The sequence below is a fragment of the Lissotriton helveticus genome, chromosome 3_2 (genome assembly GCF_964261635.1).
Source record: "Lissotriton helveticus chromosome 3_2, aLisHel1.1, whole genome shotgun sequence".
Lineage (NCBI taxonomy): Eukaryota > Metazoa > Chordata > Amphibia > Caudata > Salamandridae > Lissotriton > Lissotriton helveticus.
This window is the reverse complement of record NC_136062.1, coordinates 475004384-475025668: the sequence shown is the minus strand read 5'-3', so window position 1 is coordinate 475025668 and position 21285 is coordinate 475004384. Positions and strand designations below refer to the sequence as shown.

The following is a 21285-nucleotide window of genomic DNA, read 5'->3' as shown; positions in this document are numbered from 1 at the left end:
AAGATCATAAAAACGGATTGGAACCAGTACACGATATAACAATAGTATGATGGTAATAAACGAACCCCCCTCCCCCTCCTCCCCGAGGAGCAAGATACAAGAAAAGCATGATATATAGCATAGGAAAAGAGAGAAGATGAAAATTTAGAAAAACAAAATATAGAGAGGACTATATCCGAAGCAGTCAAAGAGAAGAGAGAGAAGTAGTAGAGAAGAAAAGGAGGTAAAAGAGATCACACGCGAAAATGTATGGGAGATAACATAAGAGTAAGTCAAATGTACCATGTGAAGCTTAACAGCATTAACATCACCATAGAGAAGGGAATGGACAGAAGAAATGCTCCCCATGTTAATAGCAATATGTACGAAACACGCAGAGAACAAAATCTAAAAATGGTCATATATACTTTGAGGACAATGCAAAACTCTAAAAATGTAAAATAACAACGAAATATGAGTGAAAATGCAAAACATGGATCCAACAGTAACTCCATAACATAGTGCAGGGCATCTGCAAACAGCTAAGCAAAGATACGAAATATCACTCAGGACAGGATAAATGTAAGAAATACAAAAGAGAAAGCACGAAAGGAACAGATCCAACCACGCCATGAAAAAGGGAGAAAGGAAATAGGAAGGAGAAGAAGAAGGGGAGATACACACAAAAGAAAATGACGAAGCTGTGTCTAAACTTATAAAACAGGGAGACAAATAGACAGAAAGACGAAACAGCTAATGAGCAAGACATATTTTGACCAACCTAATAACAAAAGCAACAGTCGAGGAAGGGGAATGGAAAGGAAGAACAGCCCCTCATGAAAGAGGCAATAATCACATATCGTAGAAGAAGCGGAACACAGAAAGAAATAAAGAGCTGTAAAGCTGGAAATAATGCACAAGCAGAAGATATAAGATAAGAGAACAGTGGGGTAAAAAGCAGTATGCTAAACATGCAGTGAAAGTGATCTCAACACACAGTGCTGGGAGTGGTCAGCTGACAGAGTAAGCAGCAAGAGAATTTCTAATAACAAGAATCGCCACTGACGAATTGAACAATAAGAAGGTCCGAGAAGGGAAAATGAAAAGGAAGATCAACCCCTTGCGGAAGAGGCCATGACCATACAGGACAAAAGAGGCAAAACAGGAGAACAGAGAAAGAACCGCAGAACTGGAGATAATGCACAAATAAAAGAAACGCAGAAGAACAATAAAGGATAGAGCACAATGGAAAACAGAAGGTAGAAGTGTCTACATCATGCAGTGCTAGGAGGTGTCAGTGGACAAATCAAAAGCAGAGCAGTACCAACAACAGGAGTGGCCACCAGCTCATGGAAAAACAAAATCAGTAGAGCACAAAAAGGAATTCAGTCAGCATCAGAGGGATTTTTGAGAGGCGATCTGGATTTGTCTCTCTGCTGTGTGTTAGTAAGAGATGAGACGGAATGTACAGCTGAGTCCCTCTCTTCTTGAGAGCGAGGCAAACGGGCGACATCTCTACCACGTTGCCTGAAGTTAGCAGAATCGCTCAAATGAGATGGTGGCAAATTTGTAGAGGAAGCCTTGAATGTAGAAGGTTGAGTGTAGGAAGAAGATTGAGTTTCCATGTCATTGGACTTGATATCATCCAGAAACTGATGAAGAAGGGCAGGATCATAAAAGTCTTTAGATTCCCCATTCCAGGTAATCCGAAAGCGCGCAGGTTTAAATAGACCATACTTGATATCCAGCTGGTGGAGTCTCGGCCGTAGGGAAAGAAATTACTTCCTCCGTTCATTAGTCTCTTTAGAAAAATCTGCAGCCATATGAATGGTGTGACCTTGGAAGATAAAGGAACCACGGGAGCGAGCCATTGATAAAATCTGTCTGGCCTGCTCATGCCGAAGAAAACAGGCAATAAGTGGTCTGGGTCTCGCAGAAGCTCCACAATGCGGTGGGCCAAGTCTGTGAGCACGCTGGAACTCAAGAGGAGGAGCAAAAGAAAGCCCAGTCAAAGTGGGGAGAGCGTCACATAAAAATTTCTTCACGTCCTGCTTTTCAATATTTTCCGGAAATCCGAAAAACGTATATTGTTTCTACGGCTACGATCCACCAAATCAATGATTTTACTGTGGAGAAAGAGTAAATCATGATCCGAGCCCCGAACAGAGTCTAACTGCCCCTCCATCTCCAACATTTTAGAGTCAATGGCATCAATCCTAGTATGAAAAGTAGTAAGTTCTGCCCGAATGGACTTAGTCTCCGCAGCCAGTGACGTCATGGTAATATCCAAACCTTCCAAGCGACGGTTAACTCCAGAAAGTTCTTGTAGAATACGTTGCATAGTATCAGATAGAGTCTTGTCACTCTGAAGTGAGGAAGCTTGTGAGGAAGGAGGTGATGCAGAGCCATTACCTTTGTTAGTCGAAGTAGAAGGTTGCTTTACTACCTCAGTAAAAAGTGTCTATTTAGGGCCGCGACCTCCATTCCTACTATTGGACATTGTATTGCGCCGTTGAGAAGATGACCTACAAGAGCGAATTGACGTAATAGCAGAACAGGAGGCAATGATGGAACCAACAATGTAGTAAATGACAGAAGAGGCAGGGAAGCAAATGGAGGAAATAAATGACCACCACAAGCAGCATGCAATTAACGCTGGAAAATGAGAAGCATTACATCATAGACAAATAAGCGCCAAGCATTGCTTCACCGCTTCCAGCATAATATTGTATGAATCAAACATGCGCGCCAAAACTATCTCAGAGAGAAAGCATGTATATGTATGAAAGAAAAGCAACAATAAACCGATAAGGCCATGGTGATAAAGTGGTCCGCACGGAAAAGGTACAGTGAGTACACAGAAGGCAGTATATTAAAGAACAGAGTCATAAAATATTGCAGAAAATGGAGTGACAAAATCCAATTGAGGAGAAAGTGTCACCAGCTAGCAGGCAGAGGCAGGACAAGAAAAGACGTAGAGGTCCTATGAAAAAATGAAGAGGCGGTAGCAAACTGGGGCAAAATAGAAACTCCTGTTCAAAATACTGCAAATGCGTCCAAAATAGAAAAGGCACCGTGAAAATGCAAGTTCCAAAGTGCCCCACCACTTAGCTCTCAAAGAATCCTCTGAAAAGGCCGTTGAATAGAGTTCCGTGCATTAGGAATATCCTCAATGTTAGTCACAGCATCCTGAGGGTTAAAAGGGTTCAGCCTCGTCGTCTGAGGAGGCGCGGCCTAAGGCGGGAGGAAGCCCGGCCCTAGAGTTGTTGGAGGCGCGGCTTACCCTGACAGGAAGCACAGCGTCAGGAACGCGCAAACCTTGATGCGCTCGTCGGGACGGCCAGTCAGGACGGCATCTCGTCATAAATCATCGAAATTCAGCGCTGCTCCGCAGAGAAGACCGTCGCTGCATGCCGTGTGGTCTCCGCTGTCAGAGCAACACGAAGAGCGGGATCCCGGTGGGCAGAGAAGGCAGGAAAGCTCGTCAGGGGTCCGTCCCTCGGCGGAGCTCTCCCCTCAGGCGGCCATCTTCCTGCGTGGCCAGACCACGCCCCGAATCGCAATTTTGTGATTCCTTAAATGCTATGTAGGGGTGCCTTTTAAATTGCGATTTTGGCTTAAGGAATCGCAAAATACCACCTACTCCAAGTAGATGGTATTTTGTGCTTTCCTACCAAAATGCATTTTTTTTTTTTATTCGAAGTGCCATGTGGCGCACAGACATGCCCTTAGCTCTCCATGCCACTAGAATCAAGCTATCCTGGCTGATGACTGCTGATAGCCAGAAACAGGTCCTAGGATGCTTGATTCCCGTCCAGGGAAGACATGGCTTGGCAGTTCGAGATGGACTGTTCCCATGAGGCACAGGGTCAAGACTGATTTGCATATGGCCATGTCTGAACTGGGGTGGTGTGGTGGGCAAAATAACGATGGATTAAACCCAGATCTGTGACTGGGGGTGAATGTTTTGCCATTGTGCAACATTCCGTCCATCAATTGTTGTTTTTGCATGTATGTGCGCCACATGTACTTACAGGAACATTCCAGGGGTGCAACAGGTGTCCTTTGGACACCCTGGCACCCTTGGAATAGCGATTCTCAAATTGCGATTTTCTCACAGAAAATCGCAATTTGAGAATGTATCCCCATTCATTCCTATGGGCCTCTTGGCCCGTAGGAATGAATGGGACACTCAGTCCTTAATTGCGATTCGCAATTTGCTAATCGCAATTAAGGAATTTTAGGGATTCACAAAAAAATTGCGAATTATTACCTACATTCCATTTTGCAATTCTCAAAGAGCGATTCCATAAAAATCGCTATTTGAGAATCGCAAAATGTAAATTACCTACATATTCTCCTTAATACTTAAAACAATATTAAACTTATATATACTTACCTATGAAAGTTTTACAACGAATATGCCTTTACCGCTCATGCCTTCTCGTTGTAAAGGCATGCGTGGTAAAGGTGTATTCGTTTCAAAATCCTGTGTGGTAAAGACTTGCGTGGTAGTGTTGTATGCGTGGTAAGGCCTGTGTGATAAAGACTTGCGTGGTAGTGTAGTATGTGTGGTAAGGCCTGTGTGGTAAAGACTTGTGTGGTAGTCACACAGTGTCGCATGCGTGGTAAGGCCTGTGTGGTAAAGACTTGCATGGTAGTGTCGTATGCGTGCTAAGGCCTGTGTGGTAAAGACTTGCGTGGTAGTGTCGTATGAGTGGTAAGGCCTGTGTGGTAAAGACTTGCGTGGTAGTGTCGCATGCGTGGTAAGGCCTGCGTGGTAAAGACTTGCGTGATAGTGTTGTATGCGTGGTAAGGCCTGTGTGGTAAAGACTTGTGTGGTAATGTGTGTAAGAAAAAGGGGGTATCCCCGACTAAAGTTCCTAATTCGGGATATATAGATTATTTGGAAAAACAGGAAATTAGGAACAAGGATATCATGTGGACATGAACTGACATCAGACAGTAATAACTATATGTTAACAATATGCATGGTACAAAAAATATATATTTATTTTATTTGGTAATGGTCTAAAAAATATACGGTTTGTATCTCCTATATATTTGTGATATATGATCTACAAATGCATAATGTTGTACATGTTTGTTCTTTTTAGGTTACAATACATTACATTACAGTGCATTGTACGGAGACTTTTTTTGTTATTTAGCTAACATTTTAGTCTAAAAACATGGCTAAAGATTACTACGCGCGTTTCGGCTATTAGCCTTCATCAGGAAGCCATGATGAATTTTCCAAATGTACCTATGCAAACAAAAAAATACATACGAATTCATGTCAGTGTCAGTGTGTTGTCCTAATCATACAAAATTACAAAAACATATAGTGTTTCAATATTTACAAAATCGTGATTAAAAACAAGGGGAAAATACCTTGAAAGTACACAAAGCTATCCTACTATATACATATATACATATGTGATGACATATATTTACTTCAACTATTAGCGCATACCGTCACATTTTTTATCTTTTCAGAGAAATTCTATCTTCTTAGGCTAATACGGAGTCTGAGTTCTCCATGTGGATCAATAAGTTCACATTGAATAGCTATTCTGGCTCATTGCATCCTATATTGTATATCTGACAATTTAAAAGGTATCGGATACCTAGGGTACGGTCTCAGGAGAAACAAAAAATGATGATGAACTGGGAACATGAATGATAGAGCTATAGAGGAGATTGGGGGTGGTAATTAAGGGGATGAAAAGGGATGTTAGGAAGAATGCCACAAAATCCGAGGAAAATCAGCTACCAAAACCAGTCTTTGCATATAGAAAAAATAAGAACCTTAAGGACTTGGTTGTACGGTCGAGAATGGAATCAAAAAATACTGATCCTATACAAAGATCTCTAGCTGGCATGACCCCTGTCGTGGGCAATTTTAAATGCCTCACATGCACTGCCTGCGATTTTGCCATTGAGACCAAAGAGTGGACCTTTAACAACAGATCCTTCCTATCTCAAACGTTGACGAACTGCAAAACCACAAATGTGGTCTACCTACTGTTATGCAACTTAGGGTATGTAGGTGAAACCGCTCCCCTTGTTTTTAATCACGATTTTGTAAATATTGAAACACTATATGTTTTTGTAATTTTGTATGATTAGGACAACACACTGACACTGACATGAATTCGTATGTATTTTTTTGTTTGCATAGGTACGTTTGGAAAATTCATCATGGCTTCCTGATGAAGGCTAATAGCCGAAACGCGCGTAGTAATCTTTAGCCATGTTTTTAGACTAAAATATTAGCTAAATAACAAAAAAAGTCTCCGTACAATGAACTGTAATGTAATGTATTGTAACCTAAAAAGAACAAACATGTACAACATTATGCATTTGTAGATCATATATCAAAAATATATAGGAGATACAAACCGTATATTTTTTGTACCATTACCAAATAAAATAAATATATATTTTTTGTACCATGCATATTGTTAACATATAGTTATTACTGTCTGATGTCAGTTCATGTCCACATGATATCCTTGTTCCTAATTTCCTGTTTTTCCAAATAAAGACTTGCGTGGTAATCACACAGTGTCGCATGCGTGGTAAAGAATTGCGTGGTAGTGTCGTATGCGTGGTAAGGCCTGTGTGGTAAAGACTTGCGTGGTAGTGTAGTGTCGCATGCGTGGTAAGGCCTGCGTGGTAAAGGCATGCACGGTTCCGGCTTCGTTGTAAAGGCTGTTTCCCGGATCACAACATATTTTTGGTGAGTGTAACACATAGTGCAGTGTTTGGTGCAAGTACATTTTACCTCTGCATCTGAAAGTGAAGTTGTGGAGGTTGCTTGTGTTACAATAATGTTTCAGCCTGTTTAAGAGGATAGGGGAGGGCACAAGAATAACACAATACTGCGAGAAGATAACACGTTACAATAACATAATGCCAAAATAACACAACGACAAAATAACACTACAACAACAACACAACAAACACACTACAACTATATAACTAACCACTATGCAACACACCGCAGTGTGATAACAATCCAAATCCTCAAAACATTAACAAACCACCACAAAACCACAACAGATCAAGAGCACAACATGACAACAAAATAACAGACACGAAGCAGTATAGCCGAATAACACCAACATTACATGACAATAACAGAAGAAGATTGCAACACCCCAAAACACAAGAACACAATGGATAAGCACACAACAGACAATGTAACAAAACAACAAAATTATAACATATCAGCATTACACCATAGCATAGTATAACCGCAACATGTCAACAGAACAGCAATGCACCAACACAAAAGCAGAAAATGATGACTGTTTTTGCATTGTCACTGTTATTAGGTCGTCTTGTTGTGTTAGTCTCTATGACATTCTGTTGGATTTTTCTGTTCCTGTGTCACATATTCTTAGCCCTCTGTTCTTTATGGTGCTCTGGGGCTGTGATGTGTTCTTGTGCGTTCATTTGCTGTGGTTTATGCAGGTCTTGTGCTTTCATTTTATTTTCTGAAGCCTTTGTGTTGTTAATATATTGTGATCAGAGATTTGTGTTCTGTGATGCATTTATATTTCTTTTTTATGCTGCATTGTGTTACTGTTGTGTTCTGTTATTGCTGTGCTATGTGGCATTCTTTACAGACTGCAGCAAACACTTCTCTGTTTGCAGCCAGCAGCCTCATAGTGGTAAACAACCATTTCCCACTCCAAAGGCGGCCCCCGCCCCCTCCCAGCCCCTCCCACCGCTCCAGCTCCCAGCTCTCCAGCCTCCCAGGACATCACAGCCCCAGGCTCCTGGCACGCGCATTAATGCCTTAAAGGAGCAACTCTCAGGCGAGAGCTGGACTGCAGCTCCCAAGACGAGGCTTGCTTCAAGAAGCACTGGCAGCTGCAAAGGGGGACGCTTTTCCAAGCACGTTTCACAGCAGAGTTCTGATAAATCATGCCCGGAAGGAACTGTTAAATGCTTGCACAGGCTAAATAACATAGCGGCTCCTAGGATACACCCACATCATATCTCCACATAGCCAACAACCAACAGCATACATTAACATGGGCAACATATAACGACAGCACAACCCAGCATCATGTTGCAACCCACCCACCACAATATCTGCACGTCTTATCTACACACAACCAATAATACACCAACACACCCACCATTGTACACCCACAAAACCAGCATCAGAGGCCAGTGAATTCAACATCATAGACCAACACACCAACTATCATACAACCCCACACGCAACATCATATGCCAACACACACTATCACACACCCAACATTCTACATCGAGACAGCCCTTTATATGTCTACACACCAACTATCAGCCCAGCTTACCAAGCCTCATATATCCACAGAACTAACATCTTATGCCAACATACCAAACATGATATCCTCAAACCACTACATGCTAACACACTGCTATTGTACGTCATCCAAATCATACGAAAACAAATCCACCATAATATGCCAATACAATCACCTTCATAAATATATCCATCCACTGCAACACAGCCACCATCATAATGTTACCCACACATCATATATAATCGCACACCTATGATTACATATTTCCACAATCCTCATTTAACAACCACACACACTGATCAGACAATCAAACAGTGACATGTATACTACCTCATTTAGAGCTTTTAAGTTGTCCTGGTGCATGTGTGAGAACTCATCCAATTCAGGTTTTTGCTTTGCATGCTGGGACTTGTAGTTCAGATTATATAATCGGCTAAACTAAACTACAAGTCCCAAAAAGTAAAGCAAAAAATCCTGGTCCAGATAAGTTGCACGTGGAACTGAAAACCTGCTCTGCACACTCATACTTCTATACTTCCTCCCACCAACTGCCCATACCAACCACAATCACAGCACATACACACCATTGTATGACTGCCAAACCCAAAGTATACACCCACACGCTCCCATCAACAACTGAGCAGCCAAATTTATAAAACACACACCAACATCTGTACATATATCCCACATAAACAATTTCCTATACAGTCACAATCACACAAACATTCATCTGCCACTGTATATTCAAACACTTATGTGCCTATATGAAAAAATCCATTATCATACAGCGATACACCCACCATAATATACCAATACAGCCACCAGCATGTACCTACACAGCCAGCAGTCACAAATGCTTCACAGTACCACGCCAAGAACTTTAACACAATATCATGCACACTTTGAACATTATCAAGGATTCTGTCAAACATATCTAAGTTTAAGCTTCCTCCACCTGTAGGAGCGGTGAGAGTTACGGGTGGCATAGGGCCTAATTTATATGTTGCCATAGAGGCAACCCAGTCACAATGGCGACGGTGTTCCCTCCCCGACAACATAGTGGTCTGCCATTTAACCTCTTCCATGCTCGTGACGAGCCCAGCTCATCATGAGTCACAGTGGAGCTGTGCTCATGACGCACTGGACTCGTCATAACTGCCGCGACCCACCCACGCGCGATTGATTCCCCGCCTGTGCGGGCGAATTAATCAGTGGGCTGAGTCGTGACGAGCCCAGCTCGTCATGAGCACAGCTCTACTGTGACTCTGTCACGAGCACCGTGGCGCCGCGTCCCCCTCCCACCGGTTCGTGGGGTAATTACCCCCTCAGCAAAGGGATTAAATGAGGGTGGCATAGGTTTTAAACCCCTCTGTTGGCCTGGTGGAGTAGGAATTAGAACTCTGCCATCGGAGGCAGACTTCTAATTCCACCCACCTGATTTAAATCAGCGGAATTAGAGGTCAGTTTTCACTGCCCGTCACCGCCAGCAAAACTAAGGTAGTTAGGAGCAATGAAAACTGCTAAATGGTTTCTTCGCAACGGGAGAGGACCCCCATAGCAAGGGGAGCATTTTCTTCATTATTTTCAAAAAGAAAATCCTGCTTCAGCATTTTCGTTTGGAAGGGAATAAAAAGAAAACAGCTTGGTGCACGGCTCCGTCATTCTGGCACCGTCGTGACAGCAGTTCCCGCGAATGCTTTAGAAATGACCATCAGCATGGCGGCCATTTCTAAATTAGGTGGGCGTCACCTCTAATAGGGCACAGTAGTAATTTACTCCCACCACCCTGGAAGAGAAACGGGCCACCAGCCTAAATATAAAGTATTATGGAATGTGACACACGGTGAAGGCATTCGTTTTCAAACTTTTATATTTTTTTAAATTAAAATAAATTTCATAAGAAACCAAAAGTTGAAAGGAAGTTAATTTTGACCAACGTGTTTTATAGTGGCGGGGCCCTTAAAACTAAAACATGAGAAAGTCCCACTTTATGCTGCTACCTTATATCGTTATATATCGTCCAATCACTGCGGGTCTGAAAGAACACCATTGGCTGCTGGTTGAGCAGATCCTAAAGTTAAAATCCCCCTCCACCATTTTGAAATCACATGCGAGCCAGGACTTAAAAACGATGGTACCCGGCTGCAATCTGAGTCCCAACCCACCTCATCACAGATGCGAGATTCAAGCGCAAGACCCACAGAGGCTGAATGGATGAAGGAATGAATGAACCTGCTTTGCTCAGATTTAAGAAATCAACCAAAATTCTGGCAAATCTAAAAAAAATCCAAAGACAGGCCCATTTAAGGAGTCTTTGTCCCCCCCATCTGAAAACTGACAGGACCCCCTCCACCCTTTCGAAAGGACCAGACCCCTCCAAATGCAGCTGTGGCGTCTTTGATGACCCAGGGTCTGCTATCCACCCACCCCCCTCCCCGACAGCCCACACCAAGAAGGATCATTCATCAAACGGGAAGCTAACTCATTAATTACTGGAAATAATTGTGTAATACTCTTCCGCGAAATGAAGCAGCTTTCTGTCAGAAGTGAGGATATCGCAACGAGTTAAATAAATGAATATATACACTGTTCACAATGCACCAATGACGTCAGTACTTGGGTTCTTGTCTCACAGAGCCAAGTCTGTCCAATTTTTCACCAATAACCCCCCTGTGAGCACCCTCAGTAACCCCATTCCTCTCCCGGTACATCTCACATATGACATCACTCATGACATGTTAAATGACATCATTTACTTCCATTCCCCACCCGACAGAGCACGCCCAGGCCACGCCCTGTGACATCACTCATGACATGTTAAATGACATCATTTACTTCCATTCCCCACCCGACAGAGCACACCCAGGCCACGCCCTGTGACATCACTCATGACATGTTAAATGACATCATTTACTCCCGTTCCTCCCCTAACAGAGGAGGCCCAGGCCACGCCCTGTTTCATCAAATAGCGTTCTCTGCGAGTGCCCCTAATTCCTCACCTTGTAAAGTACTACAGGAGTATGACCCATAAACCACGTTGGGATTAGGGTAGATAATCAGAATAAACAAACAATATCCCAACTGGTATTACTATAGGGGTGATTTAGACATGTATGCGAAAAGCATTACGTGGACAGAAACAAGGAGACTCAATTCATTTTGAAACGTGCTCATGGCATCGTATAATTAAAGAAAAGTAAGAAACACAGTTGTAACAGCACTGTACATAAACGAATAACAAAACAACCCGAATTGGACTTGGTGCTCGGCATGTGCAAGTGACACAAAAGGTGGCGACACAAGTGACAATTGTGGTCAGCATGAACGGCGCATGGTGTGAAAGTGTTTGAATATATACAGTGAATCAAGAGAACAATGTGGCTCCAAACTAAATTGCAATGCGAAAGTTTTTTCAGATTACATGTGGCGAGTCTATGCCGGTCTTCGCTGCTTAATTTAGCCCCAAGTTCCTTTCAATCGAGGCATCGTCCTCTGAACCCTTTCGGGACATGCTGCCTCCCGCTAACCATTTACACACCCCCCGAGGTGGATCCCCTTCTCAGCCAGGTCGCCACAGGACAATTTTTCGCCGGACCCGATCTTCAAGAACAACTTCTTAGTTCGTCCCGAGCTATTCCAGCACCGTTTTCCAACTGCAACCCGGTCCTGAAGATGATCCTAACTAACGAGGCTCGAAACGTCGTCGACCACTCAGCGCAATAGATGGCGCATTCCCCAGTGTGGCTCATCTAAATTATTCCTTCAAATCTGAAAAAACTTTCGCATTGCAATTTATTTTGGAGCCACATTGTTCTCTTGATTCACTGTATATATTCAAACACGTTCACACCATGCGCCGTTCATGCTGACCACAATTGTCACTTGTGTCGCCACCTTTTGTGTCACTTGCACATGCCGAGTACCAAGTCCAATTCGGGTTGTTTTGTTATTCATTTATGTACAGTGCTGTTACAACTGTGTTTCTTACTTTTCTTTAATTATACGATGCCATGAGCACGTTTCAAAATGAATTGAGTCTCCTTGTTTCTGTCCACGTAATGCTTTTCGCATACATGTCTAATCACCCCTATAGTAATACCAGTTGGGATATTGTTTGTTTATCCTAATTCCTCACCTGTAGATGGGACTCTTCTTGTGGGCACAGCACGCGCCAACTTTGTTCCAGTAACGCCCCGTTGTGAGCGCCACAACTCCTGTGTTCCTCAGTTGGTGGGCAAAGCTGTCCCTGCAGGTCAGGACCAGGACACACACCTTGTTTATTCCATGAACTCCACTTAACGCTGCCAAGTTATGTTATGTTATGTTAGCTGGATTTGATATAGCGCAAAACAAATCATCCCTTAGGAATATATCTGGCCGCTAATTGCTCCCGTGCCTTACCCAGCAGGTGATGCGCTCCCAGGCCGCACACACCCTCTTTATCCCAATAAAGCCCTCAGTGAGTTCAACGACTGCCCCATCTCCTTACCCAGAAGCCAAGACTCTCCTAACAGGCCAGGCCTAAGCCACACCCCCTCTTTATCCCAATAAAGCCCTCAGTGAGTTCAACGACTGCCCCATCTCCTTACCCGGCAGGCGAGGCTCTCCTTGAGGGTCAGGCCCAAGCCGCCCACCCTCTTTATCCCCATAATGCCCCCAGTGAGTTCAACGACTGCCCCATCTCCTTACCCGGCAGGCAAAACTCCCCTTGAGGGTCAGGCCCACACCCTCTTTATCCCCATAATGCCCGCTGTGAGTTCAACGACTGCCCCATCTCCTTACCCGGCAGGCGAGGCTCTCCTTGCAGGTCAGGCCCAGGCTGCACTCATCGGTGATCTCTGTGATCTCTGAGAAGTCTTCATCCTCAAACTCCTCAAGGCTGATGTCATGAGTCAACCTGGAAGAGAAAACCAAAGGTCAGTGCAACCGAAGCAGGTGGGTCTACACAATAATGCAAGAGCGCAAACGGAGGTCACTCCATCATGGAAGCAGTGAGGTCTACAGTCCACCCATGGAACGATATTTTAGGAAAGACAGTGGTTCAAGTGGCGGCCACAAAGGGTCCGGAGCAAAAAGTGTGAACCCCAAAAGGGGCACTAGGAATCTCAATTAAACTAGATCATTAATCATGCTGGGAGCACAGAAGTAGGGGAACATATTTCGTATAAAATAGACAGTTTATTTGACAAAAGGTCAGTCGTTAGATTTGGGCCGCTCCAGTCCAGTCAATTGCTGAGCCGCTGCCAGGAAGGAGCTTGATTCGCGACCTGCGCTCGGATACAAATGCAGAAAACGCTGAATTCGTCTTTATTACGGTACACCAAATCAACCGACTGACCTTTTACGGCCAACCACATCAGTGGTATATTCCAACTTCGTCAGTGCAATTAGTTCCTTGGCAACAACGAGATAACACATTGACTAATTACGGTTCTCCACATTAGTGTACTACACCCCTGTACCCTGACGGTTCCATTAGTCCCTAAGGCCACACCGATCCAGCCGGAGGTAGTCCAAAACCAGCAAATTCTCCAAGGCTCTATTTATGGATAGAGCCGTCCCACTCAAGAGGCCACCCAGGAACCACGGAAGAGACCGCGCCTGTGACCCCGCCCGGGTCCACTCCCTTGGCCAAATAAGATTTCAGATTGCTCACTATATGTCCTGAAGATGATCTTAAGTTTATAAGATCGAAACGCCATGAACCCTTAAAACAAGATCTCCTTCCATTGTTTACATTTACGTAAAGTTCAATTTGTCTTTTTCAATGCGATGTTATGTCTTTTAATCCACTATCACCTTGTCACATCACGCCCACTTTTCACTTTTGTGAGCACCTGAATATTACTTAGAGTACTAAGTTTTACTTATGTAAGATAGACTGTCTATTTTACACTAAATATGTTCGCCTTCTTCTGTGCTCCAGCATGATTAATGATCTAGTTTAATTGAGATTCCTAGTGCCCCTTTTGGGGTTCACACTTTTTTGCTCTGAACCCTTTGTGGCCACCACTTGAACCACTGTCTTTCCTAAAATATTTGATCACCCCAGGTTCGCATATCGGGGTACCCTTGTTCGCTAATTCCACCCATGGAACGAGGCGGCTCAAAAGGAACGCAAGATGGAGCCTTCTATGTACCAGTAGAGGAGTGGAATGGGGTGGGTGGTTCAGTCCACCATGGGAGCAGGTAAGGCTACAGCCTCCCCCAGGACCATGGGGACAATGCTGGGTGGAGACTACTACATAACTGGGGTGTACAGTCAAGAGTGGGCGGCGGAAGGGCGTCCATCAATCCATGGAGCAGGGGAGCTAAGCTCCAACAGGGACAGGGGGTGGCAACACACTAACCATGAAAGGGGGTATATCCAACCCAAGGAGATGGAGTGGAGGGGACTACAGGCCAACAGATGAGCAGTCAAGGATAGGGTACAGGCGAACCGTGAGCATGGTGACCTCAAGCCAAACGCAGGAGGGCGGAAGGAGATGCAGTCCCTATACGGGAGGAGGGTCTGCACTGACCACGAACAGGGAGTGGCTATGGATAACATGACCATGGGGACTGACAATAAGCAGAGGCTCCTGCCCAAGCCAAAGTAAGGGGCAACACATTGAGCTGTAGGAGGGAGAGCTTGAGTTTGTAAACTTCACACAGTTAAAAGTAGGTCAACAACCTATTTACAGCAACTGAAAGAAAGACATATGCAATAGGTGCAGATCAATGTCAAAATAACTAAGGTTTTAAATAAAAAATATTGAACCAATGTGTGAACAAAACCCCTAAAATGTCCCACAAAACCGAAGACATGAAATACTAGAGTCAGAGCAAGCATTGGCAATGTCAATAGGTCTGGCTAATGACTGAAAGTGCCTTTTGAGTCATTGATGGGGTTAGGTACTCGCCCATCATACATACACTCTGTCACTCATCTTTCCACTCAAGCATCCATTCATTTACCCTCTGACACAACTGCAATAAAACACACACAAACTCAACAACATATGCAAGATATATTAAACAAAATACAAGTTAAAAAAAGAAACCTTGCTGCCATCTAAACATGGTGGGCCGAAGCCTGCAATAATCAAATTAAGCATAGCAGTGGGTGTCCATCATGCAGGGTCTTGTAAATAGTCAATTGTTGTTTTTAAAGGTCCAGCATGGCTGCCACATTTACATCAACAAGTTGGCCATCTTGAAATGGTAAGACAAGGATAGACTATGAACAGCAGCACTCTAAAAGGGTCTCCTGGTTTAGAGGAAGTGACCACGCGAGATGCAGAGCACAGCAGATGAGAGCGGCAAGCAAGCGACGACCCGTTAGCACTGCTTGGAGAGCTGTAGTATCCTCTTGAGAAACATTAAAAAGAAAGATGTCCAGCAAAGTAATGAAAGGGATCTCAAAGCACTCCAACTCTGGCACTGAAGCACAATCATTACCAAGTAAATGTAGTTCAGAAAATGCCCTCATTCACAGTGCAAGAAAGGTAGTGAGTGATGTGGACTGAACCACTGCCCCATGCAGTACGCTGCCATGGATGGACGCAGAGTGTAAATTACATTTATATGGATATATATTTATATTACAAGATTCTGGCAAACAACTAGGAAGCGATTCTAACAAGAATTATTCCAGAGTAAGTCTTCTTTTTTTTTTTTAAAGAGTTTTATATAGCGCAAACTAGACCCGAGGATATTAGGTATTACATTTACATGAGCACCAGTTATGTTTCAGATATACGCTTACATTTTTTCTTAGGCACAGGGAGATTAAGTGATTTGCCCAGAATCACAGGATGTTGAGCGTGGTTGCAGAGACTCGAACCCGGTTTCCCAGTTTTGAGGTCCACCACTCTAGCCATAAGGCTACATCCTCTCCCCCGAGGGTTTGTCAGAGGTGGTACCAAAACAAAAATCCTCCCCATCAAAGGTAATCTATGACATTTCATGTGCCGAAGGACTTTAACCTATGCTTTTCAGCGTCAATGTTAGGCTTACTGCCTTTAAACAACTCAGACCCACTGTGTGGGTCACAAGCTTCCCACCAGGCACCCATCAGATGCACTGTAATAAAATTACAAATATGTACAAAATACAGATAGTAAAAGAATATAAAATCCCTACCTATAAAGGCTAACACGGTTTACCGGTTTTTGGTGAAAATCCTCTATCCCCATGGCTTGTTCGGGTGGGCTGCCAACACCAAAACTCTTGCCTACTTTGGTAACCTGCGAGATTCTATGCTAAACATACCTGCCTGCGGGCTTTAGCACCATGTGATAACAATCCAGGTTGTATGTCTAAACAACTACTGCCTCAACCACGACTGCCTTAAATACGAAAGCCTAAGCGCGAGCTATTTTTAACCACTACCTTTTTTAGCACGACTTCCTAAACCACGAAATTAAACATCTCGTGTTTGGCTGTTAGATGGCACTATTGTACTTGCAATACTTCTAGCGTGAACCACTTTTTTAAAAAAACGGATCTAAATGTTCTATTTTAGTATGCTTTGACAACGCATACCATTTTAAATTTTTTTTATTTATCCTTTTTTTTGGGGGGGGAGACCCCCGACACCCCGCCTAATCTTCCCTTAATTCTGAGGAGTGACGTTATACAGGATACGTTATACTTCGTTGTTCTGCCTTTCGTAGTTCCGGCCGACGTTGTTCAGCAGTCTTCGTTATTCTCTCCTCGTTGTTCAGGTGAGTCGTGGTTCAATCATCGTGGTTTAGGATGTTTCCCGTCAATCTACACTTAAAAGCCCATTGCTTTTAAAACATGCTTTTCACAATAGATATGGCCTACTTGCTTTGTCATCATTTTTCATTATAAACAGATCACACCTAAGGCACCTGACAGGGAACGATAAGGCCTCTAGTCTTTACCACTGACGTCACACAACATACACCCCAGGATGATTGAAGTGCGCATAAGCTGACACCCAATATATATACTTTTATAATATTACAAATATGTATGAAGTTACAGTTGACAAGACAATATACACCGCCTCTCAACAGCGCTCCCTGGGTTTGTCCAGATGGGTGACAAGAAGCAAAAGTCTTGCCCACTATGGTAAATAAGTCAGGCCTGTTGCCTTTGTAAGAGCCTTCCATAATAAACAAGGAAGACCTGCAGCATTTGGCATAACAGTTCTCTGCACTTGAAACAAACCGACAGCAGTAATAATACCTCACTGAAGCCTACTGTACGGACAGTAAGCACTTCTACAAAATAACCACCAGGCACAGAGTCCCACAAACTGCAAATCCATACAGCATTACAGTTGGCAAAGTTAAATACTACTCTTCACAGGATTCTCAGAGTGCAAATCATCTGTGCCTATGGCTTGTCAGAGCAATAAACACCAAAACCCCTGAGAACTAAGGTAATCTGTGAGATTCCATGTAACCAAATACCCATCTGTAGGGTTTACTATAGAATACTAACAATCCACGCTTACATGCCGATAGACTTTAACATATGCTGTTCACAGTAAATATGTCTAGCCGAGTGCCTTTATCATAAACTGTTATAATAAACAGATCAGGCCTATAGTCATGAGCATCGGCTTGTGGAGTGGTGTGGCTCACTGGTGTGGAGTGGTGTGGCTCACTGGTTAGAGGCGGCAGACCCGGAAGAAGAGGACGGCCCGGGACCAGGGTTCTATCCCCGACGCGGCAGGGTCGTGGACCAGGGTCAGCGGACTCAATAATTCTCGCCTTGGTGCCTACTCTAACCAGGGATCACACTCGGCAACTCTGGGCATTAGCTTGCCTCATCTCTACAACGGCCCCCCACATACGCTGGGGATGCCTGGTTTCACCTTGGAGATACCCAGTAGGGACCATCTCACAGGGAAAGCCAGGACGGGTTCCCCAGCGGTCTACAGCGCAGAGATACTCCTTCGGGAGTCGATTCTAGCGCTTTAGAAACCCGCAATTAATTAATAACAAACTCATTCCTGCTGTATCGAGTGTAAGCTTTGCCACAAGCCGGAAAGTGCAGGCTATGCAGTCTTTCTAATGGTACCACACAAATTCAGCCCAATCAAATCCTGTACTTAAGTGAACCAACACATGGGTGCAGGCTAAGTTCCTCTCTCAGAGGTGCTCTGAAAGCTTTTTTTTGTTGCTCTCATAAGGTCCATCAGCAGAAGCAATGTCAAGCCAGACCTAAAAGCCATTGTAAATGAATGTAGCTCTGGGCGTTCCCATGCTGCTCTCAAACACACATCTTCACTCCCAACTCTAAAGTTAATAACGGAAGGGGGGGGTGCTGGGAGACTGCAGGACAGTTCTAATGACTGCCCTCCTCCCATCTCTGCTGCTGCCAGAAAACACACTGTCTATGATCCAGTTATCTGAGACACTTTAACAGCATTACAATGATGTGTGTGCCTGTAAAAGTTCAAGTACAGGCAGACATACTGCTGCTGGCTCAGGCAGCTGGGCAAATAAACCAAATTATCACAGCTGGGTGGAAAGCACACAGCTCCTGCCCAATCAGAATGTACTCCTGGGTACCAACAAGACGGGGGAGCGAAAGCCGCTACCTGAAGTACTCTTGGCAGCTCTTCTTTAGGCTGACCACATCACATCTGGGGACAGCTGCACTGTTAAGACAGACTTAACAAGCACTGGCAAAGCCAATAGGTCCGACATTAATGAATTAATTATGGTAATATGAAGCATTACAAGTAGATAGCATGGGAACAGATATGTATTTGTATGAAAACAAAGATCTGCAGAACATCATTGGTGTTGATTGAATGGTCAGGTGGTAGTTGCACTGTAAAGCCAGACCTAATATTCCATGTAGATTAATGGCTGCCCTCCCACCATCTCTGCTGTTGCCAGAGAAAAAGACCATAAATGCTCCAGTAAACAACATTACAAGGTCACGTGTGTAACCCTTAACCTCGTCATGAGCTCACACGCGGGGATAATTCCCCTGCTGTGCTGAGCGTTCCATGGCAGGTAATGCACCTGTGACGAGCTGAGCTCGTCATGAGCACAGGAGCGCCGTGCCTCATGACGAGCTCAGATCGTCATGAGCATGCAGGCGCCGTGCGCGCCCCCTCCCCCCAGCACAGCGGGAAATTACCCCCCGCGGTGAAGAGGTTAACGCTCAAGCAGATGGATAAATGAAACAATCACAGCTATGTGGAGGCCACGCCCTTTTTTGTGACAGCATAAAACTTCTGCCCAATCAATCATGAACGCCTGGCTCCCGACACATGGGCGGAGCCAAAGCCCCGTTCTCAAAATGATTCCCACATAATTGACTGGAAACAACTGCGCTGGCAAGCCTGACCATAAAAATGTAATATCTAAACAACTAAAATATCCCAAATCAAAAGGTGACGTGATGCAAAGAAACATACAGTTTCAGAAAGTGTGTGATTGATAGACCTTGCTCTGTTGCCCTTAGCAATGATGATGAATGCGGACAAAGACAAGGGTGCCTGCTGCTAAGGCACCAGCACCTTACGGCTTAGATGTCCTACAGTAACCCCAGTACCCACACTACCTACAGACTGAGTAAACACACAGAAGGATCACTGACAAAATATTGTGGTAAAAAACATTGTTGACAAAAAATATTGTGCCAAAAATATCATCAAATTTCGGTGTGATCTGTCAAGCGGGGGCCGAGATGATAGGGGGGGGGGGTACAAAAATGCAAACTCCCCATGCATTTCCCACAGACTCCTTTAAGAGAAGTTTTAGCAAAAACTGTTGAACGGAATGACACCAAATTCGACAGGAAACTAGATCTTGGTCCGCAGATTGTGCTTCTTGTAATTTGGTGTGAACCCGTTCAGTAATTTCTGAAAAATTATAAGTGAAAAATGATTCTATATTTTGACAGCTGGGCTCACGAGAGTCCCCCAAAGGCACAAAATAAAAAATAGTGCCCTGTGATTGGTTGAGATGTTTGTTTTTCCTGTGAGCCTTCACGCTCTTGCAGGAGCGAGAGGCTCTTGCGAGTCCCACGAGAGCGAGCGCTCTAATTTGCTGGCCGTTTCAGTGACATCATCAATGATGTCATTTGAGATGCCATCAGTGATGCCATAGAACATGTTATGAGTGATGTCATATGTGGGGTCAATAGCAGACCATGATGGGGCACAGTTTATAGTTAGTGCTGCTAACTATAACTCCTGAATTTCTGTTTTTTTCACTTCAAAACGTTAATGTTGTCACTGAGATATTCACTTGACTATAACATCACTTTAACCTTTGTTTTTTCAGTGAATATATAAATTCATATCTATATCTACATATATGTAGATCTACATATATGTAGATATAGATGTGCAGACGAAACACGTCTCTCTTTTTAACTATTGGATTGAGGCTGATTTGATTAAATAAAACAGATTCTGTATCCTAACTGCCTGGTGTCCGTGTCTCCTTCATTGGTTCATTCTGTGGGAGTTGTTTGTTTGTGTTAAATATATATATAATGGGGGTCATTTATTTCGGCCACTGCCTAACAACACTCACCCAAGTCTACAGCATTCTGGGAGCTGTAGTTGTGGCAGAACTACAGTGGGTTGGTACTCACGTGACCGTTGGTCAGCGGACTTCCGCCAATGGCAGCGACCCAGGACAATCAAAAGTGACGGTGCAGTCTACCTTTGCAACACAGCAAGCATCTGAGGAAGGCCGTAAGGCAGAAATGCATTATGCACACGCTTTTATTCTTCAATTCAAGATCCTCCAACTGTATCCCCTGAGTGGCCTCTGCCTGTTCTTTGCGGAGTAGGAGGTTTTGGATATATATATATATATATATATACACATATAATTATATATATTATCTACTGGCGGTCGCTAGTAGGTAGTTTTAGTTAGGACCTAGTTTCCATAGGAAATACGCAACATTCTATATGGAATAACTTTGGCGCCGGTTGACGTATCTTTGCGAAATTCTCCAAGAAGATGGGGCGCTCCTATCCTATCCTGAAAGTTTCAGGGTGATTCGT

At 43.9% G+C, this 21285-nt stretch overlaps 1 protein-coding gene across 2 annotated transcripts in view; it reads right to left on the bottom strand.

Annotated features, from left to right (window-relative positions):
- The window catches only part of MAPK8IP1 (mitogen-activated protein kinase 8 interacting protein 1), a 409187-nt gene that overhangs the window by 245497 nt on the left and 142405 nt on the right, over positions 1–21285 (bottom strand). For both annotated transcript variants that reach the window (XM_078684384.1, XM_078684385.1), the window contains exon 2: positions 13068–13182. In XM_078684384.1, the coding sequence (XP_078540510.1) occupies positions 13068–13182 (115 nt within the window). The remainder of the gene's footprint in view (positions 1–13067; positions 13183–21285) is intronic.